Below are 21993 nucleotides of genomic sequence, written 5' to 3'. Positions count from 1 at the left end.
ACCGAGGGCTCTGCTAGCTGCGAAGAAGGTGAATGGCTTGAGGGCGTCGTCCAGAAACAACCTTCCCCCGACAAAGAGGCAAGGCGGTGATACTCGTACCGCGGCTTCTGCTGACCCCAACAGACCGGGGGAGCTGGTTTGGGTGTTAGCACCAAATCCCCGGCAGCTGCACGGCACTTGTCGACCTCGTACGCCAGTAAGTGTTCTCTTTTTCCATCTTCCAGTTCCCACCAGGTCTGCCGTAAATAAAAGCACAATTTACTGGCAGTTCTGAGCCGTCACGGTGACAGCACCGGTCCCTCCGCAGACAGGCTAAGCTTTTGCAGGCGAACAAACTTACAAGCACATACTTGGGTCTTCTTTAACATCCCATTCAATTCTTTAATGGTCTTTGTTTATTTCCTTCTCTGAAACCGAGACATTTAATTGTGCTGAGGAAGTTGGTCAATGGTTACAGCATCTCATTAATACCGGTTACAATGCCATAAACAAACCCACATAGGCAACTGCTGCTCTATAGAATTAGGTCAGAGAAACTTTTGCATCCCCGGCGGCCGCTTGCCTCTGACACTGCAGCGACTGAGGGATAACCTACTGAAACTGGAGATCGAGGGGAGAAATAGGCTTCTAATATTAAACAACCATATCTTCATAAAACTTTGTTTTATAACAAAATATCTTATTAAACACAACTTTTCCTATGCGTATGTATATATAATACAGAAGTGTTGGCTGAAGAGTTCTGCTATAAGGCAGCAAATGCCTTTCTCTGCCCAAATGGAAAATACATCTTCAGTAAAGCTCTAGCTTATAAAAGCATCATCTTATGTTACACCGCTGCCATCTCCCCACGCTTTTGTTTTATGGGTACCACGGCTCTGCAGCTATATGCTGCGGCCTCTGTGCTACCTACAGCGAGTCTTGCTCCGTTTCCTATTGCTCATCTCAACGGGGCCAGGAGATTGAGACTTTTGGCAGGGGGATGAGGCACAAATTACTAACTTGTCTTAAATCCTCCCATTTTTATTTATTACTCCAGATACAGAACTACTCCCCTCCAAGTGGTCCCTGCATCCTGAACCTGAAGACTATGAGATAATTCTTTGTTCCCTCCCCCTCCTACCCCACCCCACCATCTAGGTAAAATATGAAGAGAAATACACAACTCTAAGAATATAAAAGGAGCTCGGTGATGTGCGCAAAAGCATCATGGGAAACAAAGTGCACGTGGGGATAAGGGAGCATTTCAAAATTAAGGTCAGAAGTTCACGTGTAACTAGAGCCCTCACCGCACAGCTTCAAAAACGTATGCAGCTGCTTATAACTAGGTAATTTGAAAAGTCTTCAACGTGTCGGGGGGACAGAGGAACAAGGGAGGACACAGGAAAGCGAAACAAAAGATGTAAAGGAAGGAGGATTTCATCGCACAAGAAAGGGAATCTGCTCTGCAGTAGAAAACAGGGGCTAATTTAAGCAGCAGCACGCAATGCCTACGAGGTGTGTGTGGGGGGAAGCCAATATAGATAGTGAAAACCTGCTTTACAATAAACGTGAGTCTAGTTGCTTTGTTACTCATCTTCTAGAAACTGATCCGAGCCAACGCATTCTCCGAGTTCGGACCCTAAGCAGGGACCCCACAGCCAGGGGCCCCCGGGGAAAGTGCTAGGTTTCATTTCTGGTGCAACAGCAACAAACACAAACTTCAACTTTACTCGTACTCTCTCCCAGGAGAGCAATTTTAGCCATTCCACTTTCAGTACAAACTGGTACAAGGTTAAGTGCACATTGGAGGATCTCTCCAGCATCGCGGGGATGACTTGTGGCCAACGGGGGAATCTGCTCCTCAACCCCTTTTTGACCTGTTACTCGAAAAGCCCTTCCAACGGAACGCCCATCCACCACCTTCCACAATTCAGTTTGCAACGCACACGGCAAGGGTCTCTTTGCCTCCGGGCTGCCAGTGCTACAGGTTGCAGACACTGTGAGATGGGTACAGAAATCAAAACTTTTTTTTTTTTCCCCCAAAACATCAGAATAGGACAGTGTGGATATAGAGCGCACGTTTTGAAAAGAAATTGTTTCTTTCTAATAAGGTCTCTTTCCTTCCCTCCATTTTGTGCACTCATACAAACCAAACCAGCGGAGTTAAGTGGATGCACTAAATACCTGAGCTCAGAATCAAGCGGAACACTGGTTTAGATCTTTTCAGTGAACTCGAGCGCAACCAAAGGTTGAGGCAGCACCCAGCTACAAAAAAATACTTTAGCATGCTCGAGCCGCAGCTGGATAGCTAGGCCAAAGGGTGCTCTGGTGGAGCCAACCCCCCAAAAATTTAGAAAAAAAAAAAACCAAACCCCAACAGGTCAAATTCTGCACCGAGCTATCTTCTCCCTTATGGGCCCTAGCATTCTTTAGCTTGAACAACTGACCAGTCATGCCAAATCACGAGTATACCGGAGCATCAAAGAAAACATCAAGGTATTGCACACACCGAAACACACGCGCTGAAGTCAATTGTCACCTCAAGGTCGCCTGCAGTGGATGGTGAGCATGGTTCTCAGATCAGGACACTCCCTCCGGGCTACAAAATTACCTGCTACAGAAACGCAACCAAACCTCAACCAACCGACTGAAATAAAAACCTTGCAAAAACTCCTTAATGCATGTGTGGGGGCAGGTGTGTGCACGTGTGTGCACTCACAAGGTCAAAAGAGGCTATTTCATTCTGGGCTCCACGTAAATTTTATCTCCATCGCGAATGCCGTAAGAATGCAGTGCTCGTGAGCTGTATTTCATCTCCTCGGGACCAAAGGGAGCTTCCTGGTCCAAATAGAAGAGCAGCATGTTGCTTGTTGACAACTGCACTACAGTTTTTAAGTGCTTCTTCAATTCTGCCACAGTCTGATCAAGACGGATTGACATCTCTTCCACCTTATCCTGGAAGTGAACCTCCACCTTCACACTGCTCTGGGGCCGAAGATCCACAACTGCCAAGGGCTCCAGCTTCCCATACTTTGTGACCAGCTCATGATACCTGAAAAATTAAAGTTGTTCAGAGTTATGGTACAGTTGCTCATACAGCCAATGCAGGTTTCACAAGTCAGTTTCTGTTTCGCATTATGATACAAACCCATTTTAGCTGCAATCATCCAAGGACGCTGCTAGGTTGCAAAGTATAAAGGAACATCTGCACGGAGAGTACAGTGACCAGATGACAAGCGGGTAAGCCTGGGTAACATTCCAAGGCACGATTGATTCATCTAAAGCCCACAACTCTTTGATGAGAGCTAAAACCAGAACCCAGAGAGCAACGAGCTGTCCTCATCCTCCATATCAGTGACTAGCTGGCATATGGCTCTTCTGAAACATCTCTCAGTTTAACCAGCACTTTGCTCAAGGTGGGAAGGATGGATGAGGCTCCCACGAGTAAAGAACATTGCTGCGCTAGCATTCAAAGCCTGTAAGTGCATGCCTCTCTATAGAAGTCTCCCACCCAGCAGTGACTAAAGGAAAACCCCAGCTTTCTTCTCCATTTGCCACCAAATCTCTCACACTTTGGGAGCTGAATGTTCCACACATGGGACACAGCATTCACCCCGATTCAAGTCTGACGACCTGACCAGACATCCATTAGGAATAAACCTGGATGGTACGAGTCCTGTTTTCTCCCCTGCCAGCATGACACTTCAGAGAGCACACAGCGTTTCTCAGGCAAGAGGCTGAAAAGGAAAAAAGAAAACCCAGAAAGCCCATCCCCTCCAGTCACTTTGTCTCACAGTCCCCAGGCTGCATGTGGGGGTATGCATGTGCTGCATGTGGCACCAACACGAACCCGAGCGAGTGTCCCGACTAGGGAGAAGGTATCTAGCTGAGGAAGGTGAAGCTACCACTGACCTAAGATGTTTGAATTTACTGGTCTCAGAACAGCTTGCTGAACAACACTGAGCTGCGAAGCTCTTTACTGGGCTCCTACAATTGTAGGAACCGCTGCAGTGGGATTTGGAAGAAAGAGAGGACGCTACACTCCCAAGAGACTATGCCACCAGCTCCAGTGAACAGTTCACTAAAGAGTGACAGAACCAAGCTAGTGCTCACACAAAGGATATGGCCCTCAGTCGAGATTCTCACTACCTGCGGCTTCACGGCCTGACCGATTTTCAGACATTCTTGCTGTTTTCCAAGAGGCCAGCTAGGTCCCAAATGTTACACTCCACTGCGCATGGGATCACCAAGATCACCGAATCAAGGTAAGCTGCCGCACAGTTTGGAAGCTGACAACAGGGGACTTTTTGCCAACTGATCCTTCACACCTACTCTAAAACAACATAGGAATTTTACTAGCAGAGCCACACACTCCACTGTCATTTTCTCCTTGAAGCCACAAGGTCTGTCCTGGGGAGCCATCCACTGCAATGGAAAGCCCGTCTCACCCTCCCACCTCCTTCAGCGGGTATCGCTCTGATCAGGCAAGGCTACATCTCCCCTGCCTGGCTGGGAAAGAGGCGAAACAGGAACACAAAACACAATGTGATTGAAACGACAAAGACCGAGAGCTGCCGAGGAAAGGTAGCATTTCAGAGGCCCTCCGCTACGCGCCGTACAGAAAGCTCTTTTTGTTCCTGATCCGAGTCTGAGCTGAATGCGATCGGTGCTGTGTCACAGCCCCTGTCGAGAGATGATGGGACCTGGCAGGCTGGGCGACCCCAGGGAGGCCTGCTGAAGGCAGGAATGTTCCTGGAGAACAGCAGACCCTCTGTCTGCCGGGAAATGAGGTAAGGGCCACAACGCACTAGGATTTCCCCAGTCTCACGGACAAAACGAGCCTTCACCAGGGCAGAGCATCCAAAGTCCTGCTCTCACAGTCGGCTGGATGATAGGATCAGACCTATTTATTTGGAAAAGCCATTAGTGCTGAGAGGAGACAACACGCTTCCCATATTTTACCCACCAGGCTACCGCCCACAGTAAGAGCAAACGCTAGCCAACGTGTTGCCAGCAGGGAGGATTTCTTTGCGGCACAGTTCCCGCTGCAGACCAGCAACAATTTCTCATGTGCTGACCAGTACTGCCATGAGTCGTGTGCTAAGGGAAACTGCAGTGAACTGGGCTGATGGTGGGAAGAGTATAAAGAGGGGGACTAATTTCAAGCCAGGTGAGAGAGTGAAATACCATGAGCGGGCTAAGATTACTCAAATGTATGCTTTAAATATGCAGAGGGTCAGGCAACGTTGTCTTAAATTTTCTCATGTTGAGGAAAGGCAGATCAAGCTTTGCAGCCTGCTCCTTGTATGCCAGCTGCAAGCCTGCACAGAAAGTTAGGAATGTGAATGACTGGCTTCCCTCAAATCGGTAAGGATGAAGGCACACTGCTTATATGGTTCTTTTGTACCCCAATAATAGGCACCCTGGAGACTTTTATCATCACCCCTTGCAGCCTGGCAGACACTGGCTGCCAGAGAAGAGGATGCTGAAGAACTGAGCCTGGCTAAAAGTGCCTGTGATACTCTGCAGAATAAACAGCAGACCAGACAAGCAGAGGACTCATTAAAAACCCACAGGCACAAAGACGTCACTCAAGAAGACAGCCAATATTGGATTGTACGCTCGGTGCTCCTTTCTAGCCCCCGATATCCAGAGACTGAAACTATTCTGTCCATTCCCCTCCCTTTCTGATCCCTACGAGCTGCAGCCCATGAAGACACGCAATGCAAGCAGGGGGGGTTGCCGTGAGGGAGCGTGCTATTCACTTATTGCACGCTACACCTCAACAGTCTTGAGGGGGGCTGCTAACACTCCTAAGTTTTCTGTGCCCAAGTGTGCATTCTTCCTCCGCTTGAGGCAGCGCTGCAATGCAGATGCCATACCCCCAGCAACAACATGCATGTGTCCTGATTAAATTCTAATTACAAACTACCTTCAGAGAGACCACGCCAGATCTAGGAGCAAAAAAGAGGAAGCTTTAGCAACAAACACACACAAAGTCCCTCTGCAACGAATGCCAGGCCTCCCTTCCTACAAGGGCTGCTGTGTACGGGTGCAGGAACTGAAAACCAGCCCTCGGCACTAGGGACGCTCTCAGCCATCTGCAGCCTCATTAGAAAATAGTCTGGAGCAGCAGACAGCTCCTCCAGAACAGAACAACCCTCTCTAGTAGCTGCACAAGTCTCTTGGAAACACTGCACAGATGAAAGGATTCAGACAAAGAGCCCATTGATCATGAAAAGGGCAGTAACAGTGTTTAAGGGTTAAGAAATCAGAGGGGGAGGTCATTCTCCTGTATTTTACCAAAATAGCATAAAGCCAGCATGTTGGCCGAGATCAGCCCAGCTGTTTTGGATGGGATATTAGTAATTTCTTACATGAGCTCCCATCTGGAAACCCACCCTAGTGGTGTGTGGCACTGTGTAACTACATGGGTGCACACAGCCTGTTCCCAAAGTCCACATCCTAACAGTAGCGTCACACGTGCCTGAAGCTAGACCCCACTGTCTGCTTCTCAGCACGGGTTCTGGACATGCAAGGCAACTGTCACCATGACACCCAGAGACACAAGTCCAGCAGGAAAAAGATTCAGAGCTTGCCAGCTATTTATTTACCCTCCCTCTTGTGCGCAAACCCTTGCTCCTGAGCTCGGAGTGGCACACTCATTCCACCAGGATCAAAGGGCTACTCGCACCTTAGTTCCCCTCCCAATCTGCAACCAAATACACGGCTTTCAGCATGAGGGCCTGCCTTGCCTTCTCCCAGCTGGTTTTCCAGGTCAGCCTAAGCCCTGTTTGCCAAAGGGACTCTGCTGCAGCTGTCAGGCTCAGCTGCCTTGCTATTCTCTCCCCTTCTAGAGCCACAAACAGAGACACATGAAACAGTTTTCTTAGAAATAAAATGTTATGGAAAATAATCCATTTTGGGAGCAGCACCATGAGCTTGCAGTCCCTGTCTCCCCTTCCCCTTCCTCTCCCCCCTGCATTCTCTGCCTCTGCTGCTATCCCTTCCAATATTTGTTTCACTTTTTCTGCTTCAAAGCCTTCTACAATTACAAGCCAGGACTCGTCCTCAGAAAAAGCCACAAGAGGGATCACCAGCTGCCTTGTCTCCCTGACTACATTGGTACCCTTCGCCTCTGAACTGACTCCAGTGCACCTTTAACAAACACTATAATTGCTGGACCTATTAGCAGTCATACAAGATGCCATGTCCTCATTCCCCATGCCAGCATTCCCACGCCCTTACTGTATTGGCAGGTCACATACACAGTGCTTTGGAAAAACAAGAGACATTTTACCTAAGAGTTAAGCTGGGGAAAACACCGACCAGATTCCGTTTGCACCTTTGTCATCCATACCGGGCCATACCTTTGACCTTCTCTAGCTCAGTTTGTCCCTACCTCCGTCTGTCCCCCCAGACACACACACGCTCTTGTCCTACCCCTTTCTGTAAAGAAGGCTATGAAGCTTGATCGTCTGAAAAGCGCATGAGGGTCCTAGGGCAAAAGGCATGTAAATGCAGTGGCCTGATGCTCTGTGATCCTTCCTCAGCCCATTAAGAAGCAGCAAGTAGATGCTGGCGCAGAGAAGATACCAACTGAACAGCATCTGTCAAAGTTCATTAGTTTACTAAGATTAACAGATCATTGGGCATACTTTTTTGGCAAAGAAAAACCATCAGACTTGCGATTTGTGGGCCTGAAAGCGAGGGGACAGCTTCCCATCGCCAGTCACATTCCACACACCAGCTGGTCAAGAGAATTAGACGCCCTGGCCTGGCACCAGAGAGCATGATCTGTACTGGCTTTTGGGGACTCTCAAACATAGGTGGATTACGAAACTAGCCGTTGGGGAGGCCAGGAAGCAATGAAGATCATGAACTGAACAGTCATGTTGTTTAATGGCACTTGACGCGGACACTTTAAGACCAAATTTGACTCAGAAGTGATTCTACAAGTCATCAGACAACATTCTAATATAACGACATTAACTAAAACAGATTGAGGAAGGCAAGACAGGAGGAAGGCGAGGGATGTTTTTTTCATAGAACAGCTAGCCTAGATTTCCCATGAAACATATCTGTTCAGTCACCTTTCTTTTTTCCTTGCCGCCCTTCTGCCCCTGCTCTCCATTCCACGGCAAAGAATTCATACCTGAACGGGACTTCCTCCTCTGGGAACTCCATGTAATATCGGATGAAGAATCGCTCCGAGTCCTCTCGCTCCCCATCGGCAACGATGCTTCCATTGAGCTTGACGATGGATGGCAACCTGTGTGTACAAGAAATAAAGTCAGCAAGAAGAGAAACCCAGACAAGGTGACCAACAAGACAGTCACCATCAAAAGCTATGTGCCACAACATTCACACCAGGAGAATCCTCCCAGGCAGCTTACGCCTCGGTCCTCTCAAGAGAGAGGGCAAGGTCTGTGCAGCTTCTCCAGGCACGTTCAAAACTAAGCATTATCATTTCATCACATATGTGCATCGCACGCACCGGCACGAGACTCACAAAATTCTTTGAGAAGTAGCTAAACAACATTTCCACTACTCCAACTTTCCCACACAACAAAAAAAGGCTCAAATCTTTCTGAGCAGTGAATTCATACAAAACCTCTCTCCTAACAGCCTCTTCCTCCAATTACCCACTCCCAGCCATACCTTGCCATGTAATGCTTCTGCTGAGCAGAATAAACAAGCAACAGACCTGGCTATTAGCAGCTTCCTGCGTTCCTCAGTGGTATAGGACTGCAGCAAAGGGATTCCTAGCAATTTCACTTCCTCGAGCTTGGGAAAAGAATTTAACTTGTCAATGTCCTCCCAGCAATGCAGACCTGTTTGGAAGAACAGACTTGCTTAAACAAACACAGATAATACATCATGTATCCAAGATAATCAGACACAGCCAAAGAACACCCATGACAGGCGAGCATCAGCTGCTGTTTCTTTGAGAAGCTGGCTTTTTGCTCATGACACGCTGCAAAAAATCTCCTTCATTTGCTTACAAGACTGAGTACTTTAAATTCTCTCATGCTGTTTTGTAAGTCTAAAAGGATGATCTCCATGGCTGATCAGGGAGCTTAGTTTTTTATGGACCATTCAGTCTCGGGCCTCACTGCTGAGGACTGACTAGCATGATGGCTGCATCTATAAAGAGACGCTGCCTTAAGTAGTATTAAAGCCATCAGGACTTCTGTCATTCGTAGGTGTCACTGAATAGCTATCAAATGGTTTTACCTCACACACATGACCACCTTGGGTCCCATTTCCACTCACCACCCAACGGTAAAACAGTCCCAGAAGCCATCCAGCCATTTAATGAAAAGGGCTTTTAACTCAATTTCAGCGCCCTCAAGACCTAACATTTGGGTTAACAAGGCAAGCAGAGAGGATAAAATAAAAAAGCTGAGGATCGAGCCACATTACAGCCCTGATTACACAGCAAAATCAACACTACTTGTCTTCGCTTCCCTTTGCTGCGACTGCAGAAACATTTACTGCGATGCTTATCCGATGACTGTTCCAGAAGCTTACACTGGCAACACGAGTTAGAAAGTTAGTTTCTCCAAACAATGTTCAACAGGTTCACCCATACAGCACATAAAATGTGAAAAAAACCAGAAAAATTATTGGCCACCTCTGAAGGAGAAACTGCTGTCAGCCATGGCATCTGCCTCGGCAGGAAAATCTGTTCATCCCTTCGTGACCCCGTTGTGCTATAACTTCACTAAACCCCATTATCTTTAGCTCATTTCTGATCTCCACTAAGCTAAAAAAAGCCTGCAAAAAGAGGCACCAGTTTGGAGTCTTCACATGACAGAATTTTGGAGTGCAGCAGCTTTCCCTAAAAAAAAAAAAAAAAAAAAGTTTAACATGCTCCTTGGGATTTCTGTTTGACTTTCAGCTCCCAAAACATCAAAATGCAATACAGAATCCAGAGTTCTGAAATACCTGGCATCAAAACTGCAAAACTACTTACCACAGGAGCACTTGCTCCTCAGTGAGACGGTGCTTTCAAATCCAGCTTAACAGGCTTTTCTTCCTCTAGTTAGCTTTAAGCTTTTGTAATAGGGATTCCTTGATGCTTACATTGCAGAGCATGTTAATAAAGTACCTTCTACCCTGGCTAACATTTAACTATCGCTTGCACAGCATATAAAGCTGTAAAGAACAAAAGGTGATGATGCATTAAGTACTCCTGCGGAAGAGCTTCTGGTGTACGTGTCATCTCACAAACATGTCACAGCCCTCACGAGCTGCCCTGCAGCTCCCCCGCTCTGAGCGCGGGGTGCCCTTCCTGATATACCAAACGCTTATTCTCTTTCTGGAGCATTTGCTGAAAATTCTTTGGGGCTAAAGTGTAAAAGCAGCCTTGAGCATAACTTGTGGTGAGCTTCTAACAACTGAGCACAGATGACGCAGCTTTTGCTGGTAAATGCTCAGCCCTTACATGCCACATACCTACACATACGCTCGTTTTACCCAAGATAAAACAGGGAATAAAAGGCAAACAGGATTCTTTCATCCCCTCCACTGCCAGACATTTATTTATCCTTCTCCAGCCAGTAGCACCTGAGGCAGGGACAGGAAACAGAGGGAAACTACTAATGTAAAAAACCTTTGCCAGCTAATTTTGAGTAACTGCCAATCCATGCTACTCTGACTCATCTTTTAGATAACAACTACGTACCAAAAGCAGCAGGTAAAGCCCACGGAGATGGGCAAGTTGATTTCTGGCCTGCTTTCCTCTCTTAACGCTACATTCTTCAGGTCATTGCACTTCAGTACGTCTGCTTGTGTGGCCCCACATTAGGACCGTTAGGAAACTGGACTTAAACATGATAGGTCTGTTGGGACTACATTTATCAACAGCTTTTTGATTCTGCTGAGAAGCCAGGATAGATTGGGACAAAGGTCGCTCTGCTACAGCAACAGAAATATCCCCAAGGTTTAGGCTCTTGCTCAGCACTTACGCCTTCACCTGTCCCCTCTCATACTTTGCAGGAAGCAGTGCTGACTGCAGGCTACTTACTGCTAACACAGGCCTAAGGAGCAACCATCCCCAAGGCCAAAGTTTCAAAGAGCACAAAGCAAGTATGTTTTTCAGCTATTCAGGAGGAGAGACTCCTATCAACTGCTGTCACTTATGCTGAGAACAAAAAGCATACTGCTGGCAGGCTCTCACCTGACTTGTGCAAATTGATGGATCGCAGGTTGGGGAAAAGCCTTGCTAGGGAATCTTCTGACTCTTCAATAGTCGTGAGGTTGTTGTTAGCCAGAATAAGTGTGTCCAGTGATGGAAACATAATCCCCAATTTTCGAATTTCAGTCCAGTCTTGAAGATTATTGTCAGTTATGTGGAGTAATTTGAGAGACTGACAGCAAACCGGAGAACAAGACACTGTTTCATAGTCATTAAGGCACAGGAAGAGCTCCTCCAAGCTGCACAGGGGAAGAAAGATCATATCATCACCTCAACATACCTTGAGAAATGGCTGCCCTCTCAGGTACAGAGACATGCATATGCGGTTTTAACACAACTTTCTGTAACGGCTCCTACGTGACTTGAAACCTTGGCGTAGAGAAGACCTTTGAGCACTCCAAATGGAGCGTTTCAACTATGTCTCTGCTCCCATCCACTTCCCCCACAGATGAAAAACACCTCTAAGTGCTCCCCTAGCCTCCCCATATTAATTGTGTAACAGATTGCTCAGGGTGGGGTTCCATATTTCTGCCCAACAAGCCACCAATCCAGCCCCAATGGTGATTGGTGCCTGCTCCCAATGCTCGCCACTTGATTTAAAAGGGTGTTTTTATACAACACAGATGATGCTTTTTTCCCCACATCACCAGTTCTGCCAAAGATTCCCACCAAAGAAAGAACAGGTCCCACTAAGTTTTCAGACCACTAAACTAGCTCTCCTAATCCCAGGGAAGCGTACGTTGGCCATGCAGGGTATACTGCTGTCATCATCTCTGCTTACAAAGCTGTACGAAGAGGAATCTGTTATCAAAATGAAGCCACCGAGGACTTTCGGGGAAGCAGAATGCCACTGCCAAGGTGGACTGTGGCCAAGCCATAGAAATCTATACTTTTGCACAGAAAAGCATGATGAAATATTACTTGACGAGTGGCCAGACCTTCAGACTTATATCCCATTCAAAAGCTATTAGTACAGGTATGCACTGCACCATTCATTCTGCAGTGACTCAGAGGAAAGCGTGTCACCTCCTACATTGTCAGGGTGATTATCCAATCTCTGGTATTTAGATTTGGATGAGAAGCCCCGGGCTTTGCAGCGCCACACAAGTTCAGCTTTTAAGACAATGTAAAGTACTCACCTGGCCAGTTCCCAAGCTCCCAAAGAAAAAAAAAGTCCCTTTTTCTCTACCAATCATGTTTGTGTCCTCACACCCTTCGCATCCCTCACCGTGTGATTTGATAAGCCAGCCTTGGCCTGCGTGCAGAGAGCACCCCTTTCTATGCCCAACACCCCATGCTTACTCTGGTAATTCCTGCAGGATTGTGTGGACTGTTTCCCAGGAAGCTTTGCTGTTGTTGAGCACAAGTTTGCGAACACCAGCGAAAGACCCAGCACACCTTCTCTCTAAAACGGACAAACTGAGAGGGTTGGAACTCAAGTTTAGAAACTCCAAGTGGGGAACGTTGGACACAATTTTACTGACCTAAGTGGGGAAAGGAAAAAAAAAAAAAAGAGAGAGAAAGAAAGAAAAGCGTATCAGGCAGTAATCGAACCTCATGCAATAATACCCCGTCTCCTAAAAAGGGGGCCCTTCAGAATCACCACAAGTCAAAGAAATTATATGGGGAAAAAATATAAGGCTTCTGGATAACTACCTGTAATTCATACTCCAGCTATTCACTGATCTAGATTGACTGGTTAATTGCTCATTCGCCTCAACAGTTCATTTAATTACACTCTCCAAGCAGCTTGATAAGAGAAAGCCAGTCTCTTGGGAGAGGTCATAAAATCGACCTCAACACCAAGCTTAAGCAGTAGCACGCTACAGGAGCCAGCATGCCATACCCTTCTTTCACCAGGGAGGCAATGGGCACGTCTCTTGAATTTATGGCCAACTCTCCGATGGCTTGTTCAGCTTTCCACTGCTCCCCACTAGCCACAGAGCTGGCCATTTTGCCCAATGTAGAAGAACGATAGAAGCTCACTATACACATACAATTATTTTCTTATTCAATTCCATTACTCTGAAAATGGCAGCTGTCTTACAATCGATCCAAATGCTCAGGGAACTCTGCTTGGGGCTATTTTCTCTTTTTGTGCGTACAGATGTGCAACCTGAGGGCAAAGTAGCAGAGAGGTAAGGAAGAAAGATCAGAAAAGAGAAAGAAGAGCCAGAGACGACAACTGTACAGCTCTGGAGTGCAGGATACATAACAGATTGTGTGATCGGGGTAGGTTTTGACCTAGAGACTGCTTATACACAGAAAGATATGGGAACAGGTTATTTACATGATCAATTTGTAGTCATCTAATAATAATGATTAAGTGAACGGAACAGCTAGGCAGCATCAATTTGTAAAGAACACATCACGTCGATCTAATTTTCCTCTTTGACTGGGTAACCAATTCAGTGGGAAGTAGCGTAAAGGAATGACAGCTTCCAACGCCATCCGCACACCAGCTGCATAGGTAAACTGGGGACTTATAGTGCCCGGGATAGCACTGTAAGTTAAGAGCTCAATACAAAGCTAGCAGACATACTGAGGGAGTGTTTTAGCAGAATACCACTCGTTATGTTTTCAATAACCAGAGCAATTGAATGCTATGCGTTTTCTTAGTCTGCGGGCGATACTAAGCTGGGAAAGGCTGCCATCACATTGTGGTACAAGACTAGAAGCCAAAGCGAAGCCATCTGAAACCATTAAGATGGAAATTCAGTTCAAGGACAGTCAAAGTATTAACATTCAGGAAAAAGACATTCATCCAGAAAATAATTACGAGTCAGAGAAGACGTGGCTAAAGATCTCCATTCCACAAAGTGATTGGGATGGGAGGAGATGGGGCAGGCCATGACATACACAGGTCAATAACAGGGCCCAGTTGCTAGCCAAGGGCAATTGCCTCATGCAGAGGTTGAATTCAAGTGTTGCATACGTGATTCGGGAGGTAATTAGTCTGCCTCACTTCACACCTCATCTTAGGTAATGTCATGTTTTGGGCACTACGCCTTAGGAGTGAAGGAGACAAACGGGAATGACATCAGAGCAACAAAAACAACAGAGGCCTACAGTGAATGATTGGAAGAACTGGATTTTTTCAGTATTATACTAAAATAGGAAAAGGAGACATGCAAGCTCTTCTTCGTGGGTATAAAAGGCTGTCATATAAGGAACAGCGACAAACGCTCCTCCATGCCTGCTGAGAACAGGGCAGGGAGCAATTGCCTTAAATTGCAGCATGGGAGACTTAAGTTACATAGTTTAGACTATGAGGTTATTAGCTGAGCATGGGAACAGGCTACCTGGGGATCTGGAATCCCCATCGCTGGCGGTTTTTAGGAGTCGGTGAGATATTTATCTGTTGGGGATGGGCTACGAAAACTTAATCCTGTCTCAGAGGAAGGGGCTAAAGTACACAGAAAGCCTTTCATTTCCTGCTTTACTGCAGCTCATGCAGAAGCAGGCAAATTGTGCCGTCCGGGGTAGCCTAAACAGACTGAACAAATAGCAGGGTACGAGGCATGCAGCTTACAAGCGACAAGTGTACCTGCAGCTCTCCCAGCTGCTTACCAGACACGAGGCCAGCCCCACTGAGAGTAAGAAGCAGAACAGGGAGCGGAGAGGCAGCGTCTCATTATTGTGGGAGGGGGCCTTTTGGGCTCAGAATAAAACAAGTCACGAGACACCATCCCAGTTCTTAGCAAATACGCCCTCAGTACAAAACCATTTCCCCTGGCTCTAATCTCAACAGACTAACCTAAGATCTTTCTCCCACTTGCTGAGCTCAGGCTAACAAGGAAATAACAGAAACAGGGAAACAGTCCCGCATGTGACTTTGTGACCCCTGTGCCAGAGCTGGGACATTTCTGCAATTGCTGCATTCACTACCTGTTTAAAGACATAGGAGCTTGATGCAACAGAAACACATCATAATTTTTATGTTGCACGTCCTGTTCTTTTCCACATATTTCCAACAATAAACACTAACATAAAAGCAGAACATAAGCCAGTGAGGAAGTGTTAACAACACTAGAACAGACTGCAGTTGTTTTACTTGTATTACATTTCACCCAAGCACTGCAGAGGATTTTATAATAGCATTTAGCATTAATTAATGAGGCCTCACAAATATCCCTTGAAGTAAATGTTATTAAACCTGTTTTGCAGATAGGGAAACAAAAGTGGAGAGGGAATAAATACCTTGTCCAGCATTACAGAATGGGTGGCAAAGCTGGGAATCAACTCCCATTACTCAGACCTCCTCGGTTCTTACTCTGTTAAAAACTGCACTGCTCATTAACCTCTTGATGTTAGAAATGTCAGTTCTGGTGCTTTGCACAATGAAAAAAAAATAGATATATATTTGTCACCTACAGGCCAAGATCATAAGTTATGAGATAAATGAAGTACCCAAATGGATTAAATAGATCACATTCGTTGCTCCCTTGTTATCAAAGTAAAGAAGCATCAGCTTCAAAGATAAGAAAGTAACCACAAAAAATGGAAATCTCTCTTCTTCAAATGAACGAAGTACTCTTATAACCTGCAATGTATTTGCAGTTATAGTAATAGCCAAAGTTATTCAGAAAGACACACATGTAACCGTTTTACCTCATGCCAGTCTTCCAGTTTATTGTCAGAAAGATCTAGCTCAGACACATGAGCACAGAAGGCGGCGATTTCATTCTCATCCCCTGCACAGGTTATGCCACAGCTGTTCAGTACTAGCACGCTTGGAAGGTTGAGGCGATCTGAAAGAGGGAACAAGAAAAGGTGCCCTCTGGTCAGCATTGCATTGCTTAGTTACAGAAGGGAACAACAAGCACAAACAATCATGACATTCAGCAAAAGAAAAGGTCTACCGGTAATTCCACAAGTTACACATATTTAAGGATCTCATGATAAACATGGATTTTATGACAAGCGACCAATGTCAGTCAAGAATCCTTCTTGTGTCTAAACACAAAGTACCCATCAGTATCAGTGCTCTTCATTTACCCATGCATTTCTGCCCACACCGCAGCGAGGATGGGCCAGTCATAGTTCATAGTACGTCTCGTATCAGTTCTTGCCAGAACTTATGCTCTTCCCCAGACATCTGCAGACAGGATAGAGGACAAGGTGACCTCCTAGTTGCACAGTCAGACTCCCTTATCCTTTTGTATTTAACCCACTTGGGATTAGGAACAGCGAGGGTTTAAACATTTCTTTTCTAAGCTTTCCCTTTTCAACAACGTAGAACATTTAGCATTCTTACATCCTGGAAAAACGTAGGCCTCTACTCTGCCTTTTACATTTCTGCTTCGGTTTTGCTCTAGTTCCTTCTCATGCAGGTAAACGTTCTCGCAGGTATTTCACAGACAAGGACTTGGATCACAATCACAGCCTGATTTGCTAAGGCCAAAACGTGACAAAATTAAAAGCTGTGGATTTGTAACAGGAAACCTTCTCAACACAAGAAATCCACATTTATGCAAGGCAAGCTATCAGTCTTACACTCTTCCACATGCAATACAGCTCTCCCACCTCTGCGGAGTATCAAAATCTGTTAAAAGTTAACATCAAGCTTTTTCCTAAAAAGGTGGCCCTTTTTCTCTCTCCTTAATACTTGACAGCTACACGATAGAAAAGGATTCTAGCAGCAGACAATTATCTAGAGTGATCTGAGTTTTCAGGTTTCCTGGCTCATTAGCGTTCAGGTTCTTTCAAGGAGGGTGTTATACCTCAGGAATTAGTCATGACGTACTTGTAAGTCATGTCTCAGTCACATTTTAAGACTTATAAACATGTGCCCTCTTCCCAGCACGCAAACAGCTCAGGTAAGTGGGTGCTCGCACACAGGAGAGAGGGCATCAACTGAATATTCCATCAGGCTAATTTTCTGTTTGTATTCACTTTGAGTGACACACAGTACATTTTATCCTCAACTGAACTCGGACCCTTTTTTCTCCTCTGTCAAGCTCAGTTACTGTAAACTTCATTCATCTAACTTCCACAGCTATTTTCCCCTTTGGCGCTGGTTACGATACAAATTGACCTGATGGAAATTTAAACTGCACTTACAGATCAAGATGGGCAAGAGGTTACACAAGGAAGGGGCGGTTCTGGTGGGATGAATGCGAATCTCAGACTCATCTGTACAAACCGAGAACCAAATGCTAACATCACAGTGTGAGGAAAGACTAAAGGGCGTCAAGTGGATCCAGTTCAAAGAACAGGAAATAGCGACACAGATTCCGCAGTCTAGGAGGCTCAAGGACATACATGAGCAGCACGGTGCTTCAGACATACATCAGTCTGAAACTCCCTCAAGGCAGTAAGGTCAGAAGCAAAGGAGAGAGGGGATTTCTCTACTATGTCAGCATAAGCGCAGTCAGAGAGCATTTGATGCCTTGTGAAGAGAGCCAAATTAAACCACAAATTCATTTGAGCCACTTGCCACAAAAGAAGCCTAGCTGGAGATTCAATAACTCATCGGTTGGCTTGATATATGGTCCACTCCTGCGTAAAACTGGACTCCTCCTTTACCTGCAGGCATTGATGCAAGTTGATGGCACTGTGTGACACCACTAGCATGTGAATAAACCTCAAATTTAGATCAAGGTGTTGTGCCCTCTCTGTCAAAATACATGTTGCTGCAGCCACTAATAAAACAGTTAGCATTACTAGTCTGAGCAAAATAAGCTCCAGGGACTGCTGGCGCGAGGCTCCTTGGATCAGTGATTGCAGTGATGTTTTCTGCTGTGAAATTTTCTTAATGGCATCTAGGGAAACTTACTTTTTTTTTTTTTTTTTTTTTAACAGCAGTTCAGTCACTAGATCAGCTTTCTAGTTTTGTTAGATTCCAGTCTCTGAGCTCTTTAGTAAGAAACACATTGTAATACATCACAATGTTCCTTTTTCTCGTCAGTTCGGGGCAATTCTTCTTTCAACATAAGTATGAACAACCAAGAAACTGATCCCACTCAGAACCCCACAGATGCTCAGAAAAACCAGAACCCTACCTTTCATAGGCGAACCCTGTGGAGTTGCTGGGACATGCACCCCCATACCAGGTCCACGACGATACGGGAAGTTCTCGGGGCTGTATTTCTCACAAAGAACTTGCATGAAACTCCTTCCACTGGGCTGGTCCATGCTCCCTCCTTGGACTTCTAGTTAATGCAGAAAAAACCAGAGCATATAAACAGTCAGTAGCTAATCATCTCCAGTAGTGGTCCTTGGGGACGCAGGACAGAAAGTGACCAGCCAGGTCACAGTGGTACTTCTGAACTACACATTAGTCTAACAGGTCATATTTCAAATTTAAGATTACAGTAAAACATTACCTGAAAAGAAACCAAAACCAACCAGAGGGCCCAAACTACACAAACATGCTTTCAGTCATACTGGTACAGGCCAAGTACAAAACTTCCTTGCCCCACATGCTCTTCCATTCCCAATATGCCCCAAGCTGCAAAAGGAGACTTCTGTACCTCACAAGAGGACTATGAGATATTCATAGATATTCTCAAACACATTTCCAGGGCAGCAAGGAAGAGAAAGAGCAGAGAGCTCTTTATGAGTAAGAGGTTGCTCAGACAGGTGTTTTCATCCTGTAACTTCCCTTTTCTCTAACTGAGGACTTCCAGTCAAGATCAGCTTTTTGGATGAGGTGAAAAAAAAAAAGGAAAAAGAAAAAGGACCCACAGCTCCCTAACTGTTTATAAAGAAACGCTATGCAAAGCAGGTTATGGTTTGTTTGGGGGTTTGTTTGTTTCAGTTTTGTTGGTTTGTTGTTTTTTTTTTAAATCGGGCCAATGCTATAAACAGCCTGGAGCCCAACACCCTCTGCTAGCAAGACTTCCATCAGTTAGCCCACAGGGTGTCATGGAAATACTTGAGTTTGATAGCAAGCTCGCTCAAGATCTCTCAGGGCTCTCATCTTCACTGGCAGCAGTGGCTCATTCAAAGCAAGCTTCGGCCTCAAATGGAGCATCATCATTTCTCCTCTGACATTTGCAAAGAACTACAGTTCTTCCATCCTGCTTGCAAACCTGGGCTTCTAATTAGAACATTAGAATGTTTTGGGTTGGAAGGGACCACTAGATGACCTCTAGGGGTCCCTTCCAACCCAAAACATTCTATGATTCTATGAACACAACTGCTGTGTCACGAAACACTCTCGAGCACGTCATTTGGCCAGTCCAAAAACCAAATTTTGCCAATTCAATTTTGCAGCTGCTTAATGTATCTGGAAGACACACATGCCCTTCCTATCTACGCATGTCACAGAACAGAACAGCACAGGAAAAAGGAGTCGCCACATCACGGGCTGCTGACCTGCCTAGAAAGATATTGAGCGTGAGCTGGAAGTATATTTGGCACAAAGATACCACGATGGTTGGCATTCTGCCGTACCCTAGGTAGAACTAAGCTTATCTGGCCTACTTTCCTGCATGTACTCTGAACTTGGTATTTTATGGCTTTTTAGATAATAAAGGAGGAGCATTGAATACATGCGCAAAGAAAGGGAACAATGCTGTTGCCAGGTTTCACAGAGGTCTTGCAGTCCAAAGCAGGGCCTGCTACCCATCACAGACATGGACATTTTTAGGATTTTCACTAAGTACTGCGTAATTACATTCTAGTATACTAGCAAAACCCAGCTCACACAGGTACGTACATTCTACACATAAACCTGCACCTCCAGGACTCCTGGTGGAAATCCATACTTTTGAGTTCATGGTGGGGCCACGCATACATTGAAAGCGATATTGCTAAGCAATGCCAAATTAAAGTTTCTGCCTGCTGCCATAAACTTTCCTTTAGATTTATTACAGGCAAGGATAGATATAAAATGCTGAACAAAAGTGATTTAACTAAGGTTCAGGTTACCTTCGCTGAGAATCACCTGTTTAACAAGCTCTACTTTACTTCTTCATGAACAGACTACCTAAAACATCCCTATTACAAAGGACTTCCGTATAATAAGAAGCATGCTGACTGAAGCCTGTTATAATTTTTATATTCTATATAAAGTTTACATATCACGAATAGAAACTTAAAGGATTGGTCTTACCTAAAAAACCAAAATATCCACCTTTTTCAGCCCTCAACAGCTTGGTTGATTCATATCTCAAACTTAACTTCTAGTCTATCTAGAATTAAAAAAGAAATCCTCCAACTGAAGTTTGTGTTAAGAACAAGGCATCTAATTTTATGCTAAAACATTCTGCATGGTACAGGAACAATTTGCACTAACAGCCAAGGCTTTAGGCTGAAAGGCCTCATTCCAGGGTGGTCTGAGTGCTCAGTACTGTAGGACAGACAGATGCTGCTTTCTAAACACACACTGAGACCTCCTGGTCTAGAAATTCTGTAACTCCCCCACACACAAAGCTTTCTGTCCTTCACATTGCTTTTCTGTCAACTCCATTTCTCTTCTTCTGCTGAGCAAACGTCAGCTGGGAATCCACATGAGAAAGTCACCTTAACATCACATTAGAGGCAAAAATCTGTGTTTCCAGATACAATATGAGAGCAAGGCAGAACTGAGAAAAAACCCTAACGATGTTTACCTTCAACAATTTTGAATCACAAGCATTTTCTTCCTCAAGCTTTGCTTCTGCACACCAATGCTATTGCCAGGTGACAGAAACATCAGGGGGCGGGCAGTCACCTTTTCCACTTCCCTCCTCATCAGATTTCACATTCACTATAATCATCTGTCATGCATGTGGCTTCTCTGATTCGCTACAATTACCCAAGAGCAAGGATTAACAGAATATGCAAAGAAAGCATGACACATTTCAAGTGAATGTTGTCTGTACAAGGGCAGGACAAGATGATTTGCAAGGTGCGCATTTCTGAGTGTTTTCTTACTGACGGCACAAATAACAATTCATACCCTAAAATAACTTTGGGTTTTCTAACTGACATCATAGATTGCAAAAGATGTGCTCAGTCTTTGAAAGACATCAACAACTAGTCTTTGTTGTCTATGTTTAAACACTCTGCTGGAAGGCTGTGGCCCCAGTCACACACAACATGGCAAGTGTCTGTAAAGAAGAGCGTGACTCTTGACTCGAGATGCAAGGAAAACCCAGCGGGCTGCTGCAGCTGATGAGTGAAGTGAAAGGAGAACACTAGAAATGACATGAAAAATATTTCTATCCCGGTGCTATAAGCCCACAAGGAGAATAAGAGACCGTTCAGAAGAGTTACATCATTAATGACGTTCTAATGAATTCCAGAGCCACCCAAATGCCTCCAAGAGGTAGTCCTAACCAGTCCCACACCAAACCCATTTTGACATGTTTGTATACATGAAAAACAAAGCGAAGGAACGGATACAACAAAACAAACATCCATCTAAAAGAAGCTGGTATTCCTAAGACTTGATTCAGGGAGATTATTTTTGAAGTGATCTTGAGAGACAGATGAATGAGTACTATCAGGCAAGACACGCTGACCCTCTGAGCCACCAGGGCAAGCTACCCAAGCATGCGAAACGCTGTCAGGGACTGCATCAAAGCAAAGCATAACTATTTGCTCACCCGCCATGCTTCTGGAAGCAGCCAACACCAGCAGCAGGGACTGTGGCGAGGAGGTCAGAAACCGCCCGAGAGATGCCAGGCACGTCACTTGACATGCTTCTGGCCCAGAGTTTGAGATTCTGCTACTGAACCAGCAACCCCCTCAGGGACTGCTGGAAAAACCAACTGGGCCGCAGGGGTCGGTGGGGAGCCCGTCTGTCGGTCCTGGCCTGTGCTGCCGGGCCCCACGGCGGGGTACGAGGTGCACCCCACCAGGTCGGGGTCCCCAGT

General features: G+C 45.5%; 1 protein-coding gene across 2 annotated transcripts; it reads right to left on the bottom strand.

Moving 5' to 3' along the window:
- Positions 1-1124: 1124 nt before the first annotated feature.
- TBCEL (tubulin folding cofactor E like) lies at positions 1125-21959 on the bottom strand. 2 transcript variants are annotated; one of them, XM_009638430.2, is made up of 8 exons: positions 21724-21959; positions 18190-18339; positions 15797-15936; positions 12488-12669; positions 11168-11424; positions 8690-8816; positions 8138-8254; positions 1128-3034 (listed from the first exon to the last, which is right to left on the bottom strand). In XM_009638430.2, the coding sequence occupies exons 1-8, from the start codon at positions 21728-21730 to the stop codon at positions 2716-2718; spliced, it is 1299 nt and encodes a 432-aa protein (XP_009636725.2). In that variant the 5' UTR covers positions 21731-21959; the 3' UTR covers positions 1128-2715. The 2 variants fall into 2 exon arrangements, with proteins under 2 accessions (XP_035749840.1, XP_009636725.2); XM_035893947.1 differs by lacking the exons at positions 18190-18339; positions 21724-21959 and adding an exon at positions 16184-16270 and having other exon boundaries at positions 1125-3034.
- Between the last annotated feature and the right edge of the window lie 34 nt (positions 21960-21993).

This window comes from Egretta garzetta, unplaced genomic scaffold (assembly GCF_000687185.1).
Source record: "Egretta garzetta isolate BGI_Z169 unplaced genomic scaffold, ASM68718v1 scaffold365, whole genome shotgun sequence".
In the NCBI taxonomy this organism is placed as follows: Eukaryota; Metazoa; Chordata; class Aves; order Pelecaniformes; family Ardeidae; genus Egretta; species Egretta garzetta.
Note: the sequence above shows the minus strand (reverse complement) of the source record. Positions and strands in the feature narration are given on the sequence as shown.

Excerpts from the sequence above, each read along its gene's own strand:
- TBCEL (XM_009638430.2), bottom strand. Across the intron at positions 8,817-11,167 it reads CATCAATTTGCACAAGTCAG|GTCTGCATTGCTGGGAGGAC; the intron begins GTGAGAGCCTGC and ends TCTTCCAAACAG. Across the intron at positions 3,035-8,137 it reads GAGGAGGAAGTCCCGTTCAG|GTATCATGAGCTGGTCACAA; the intron begins GTATGAATTCTT and ends TTAATTTTTCAG.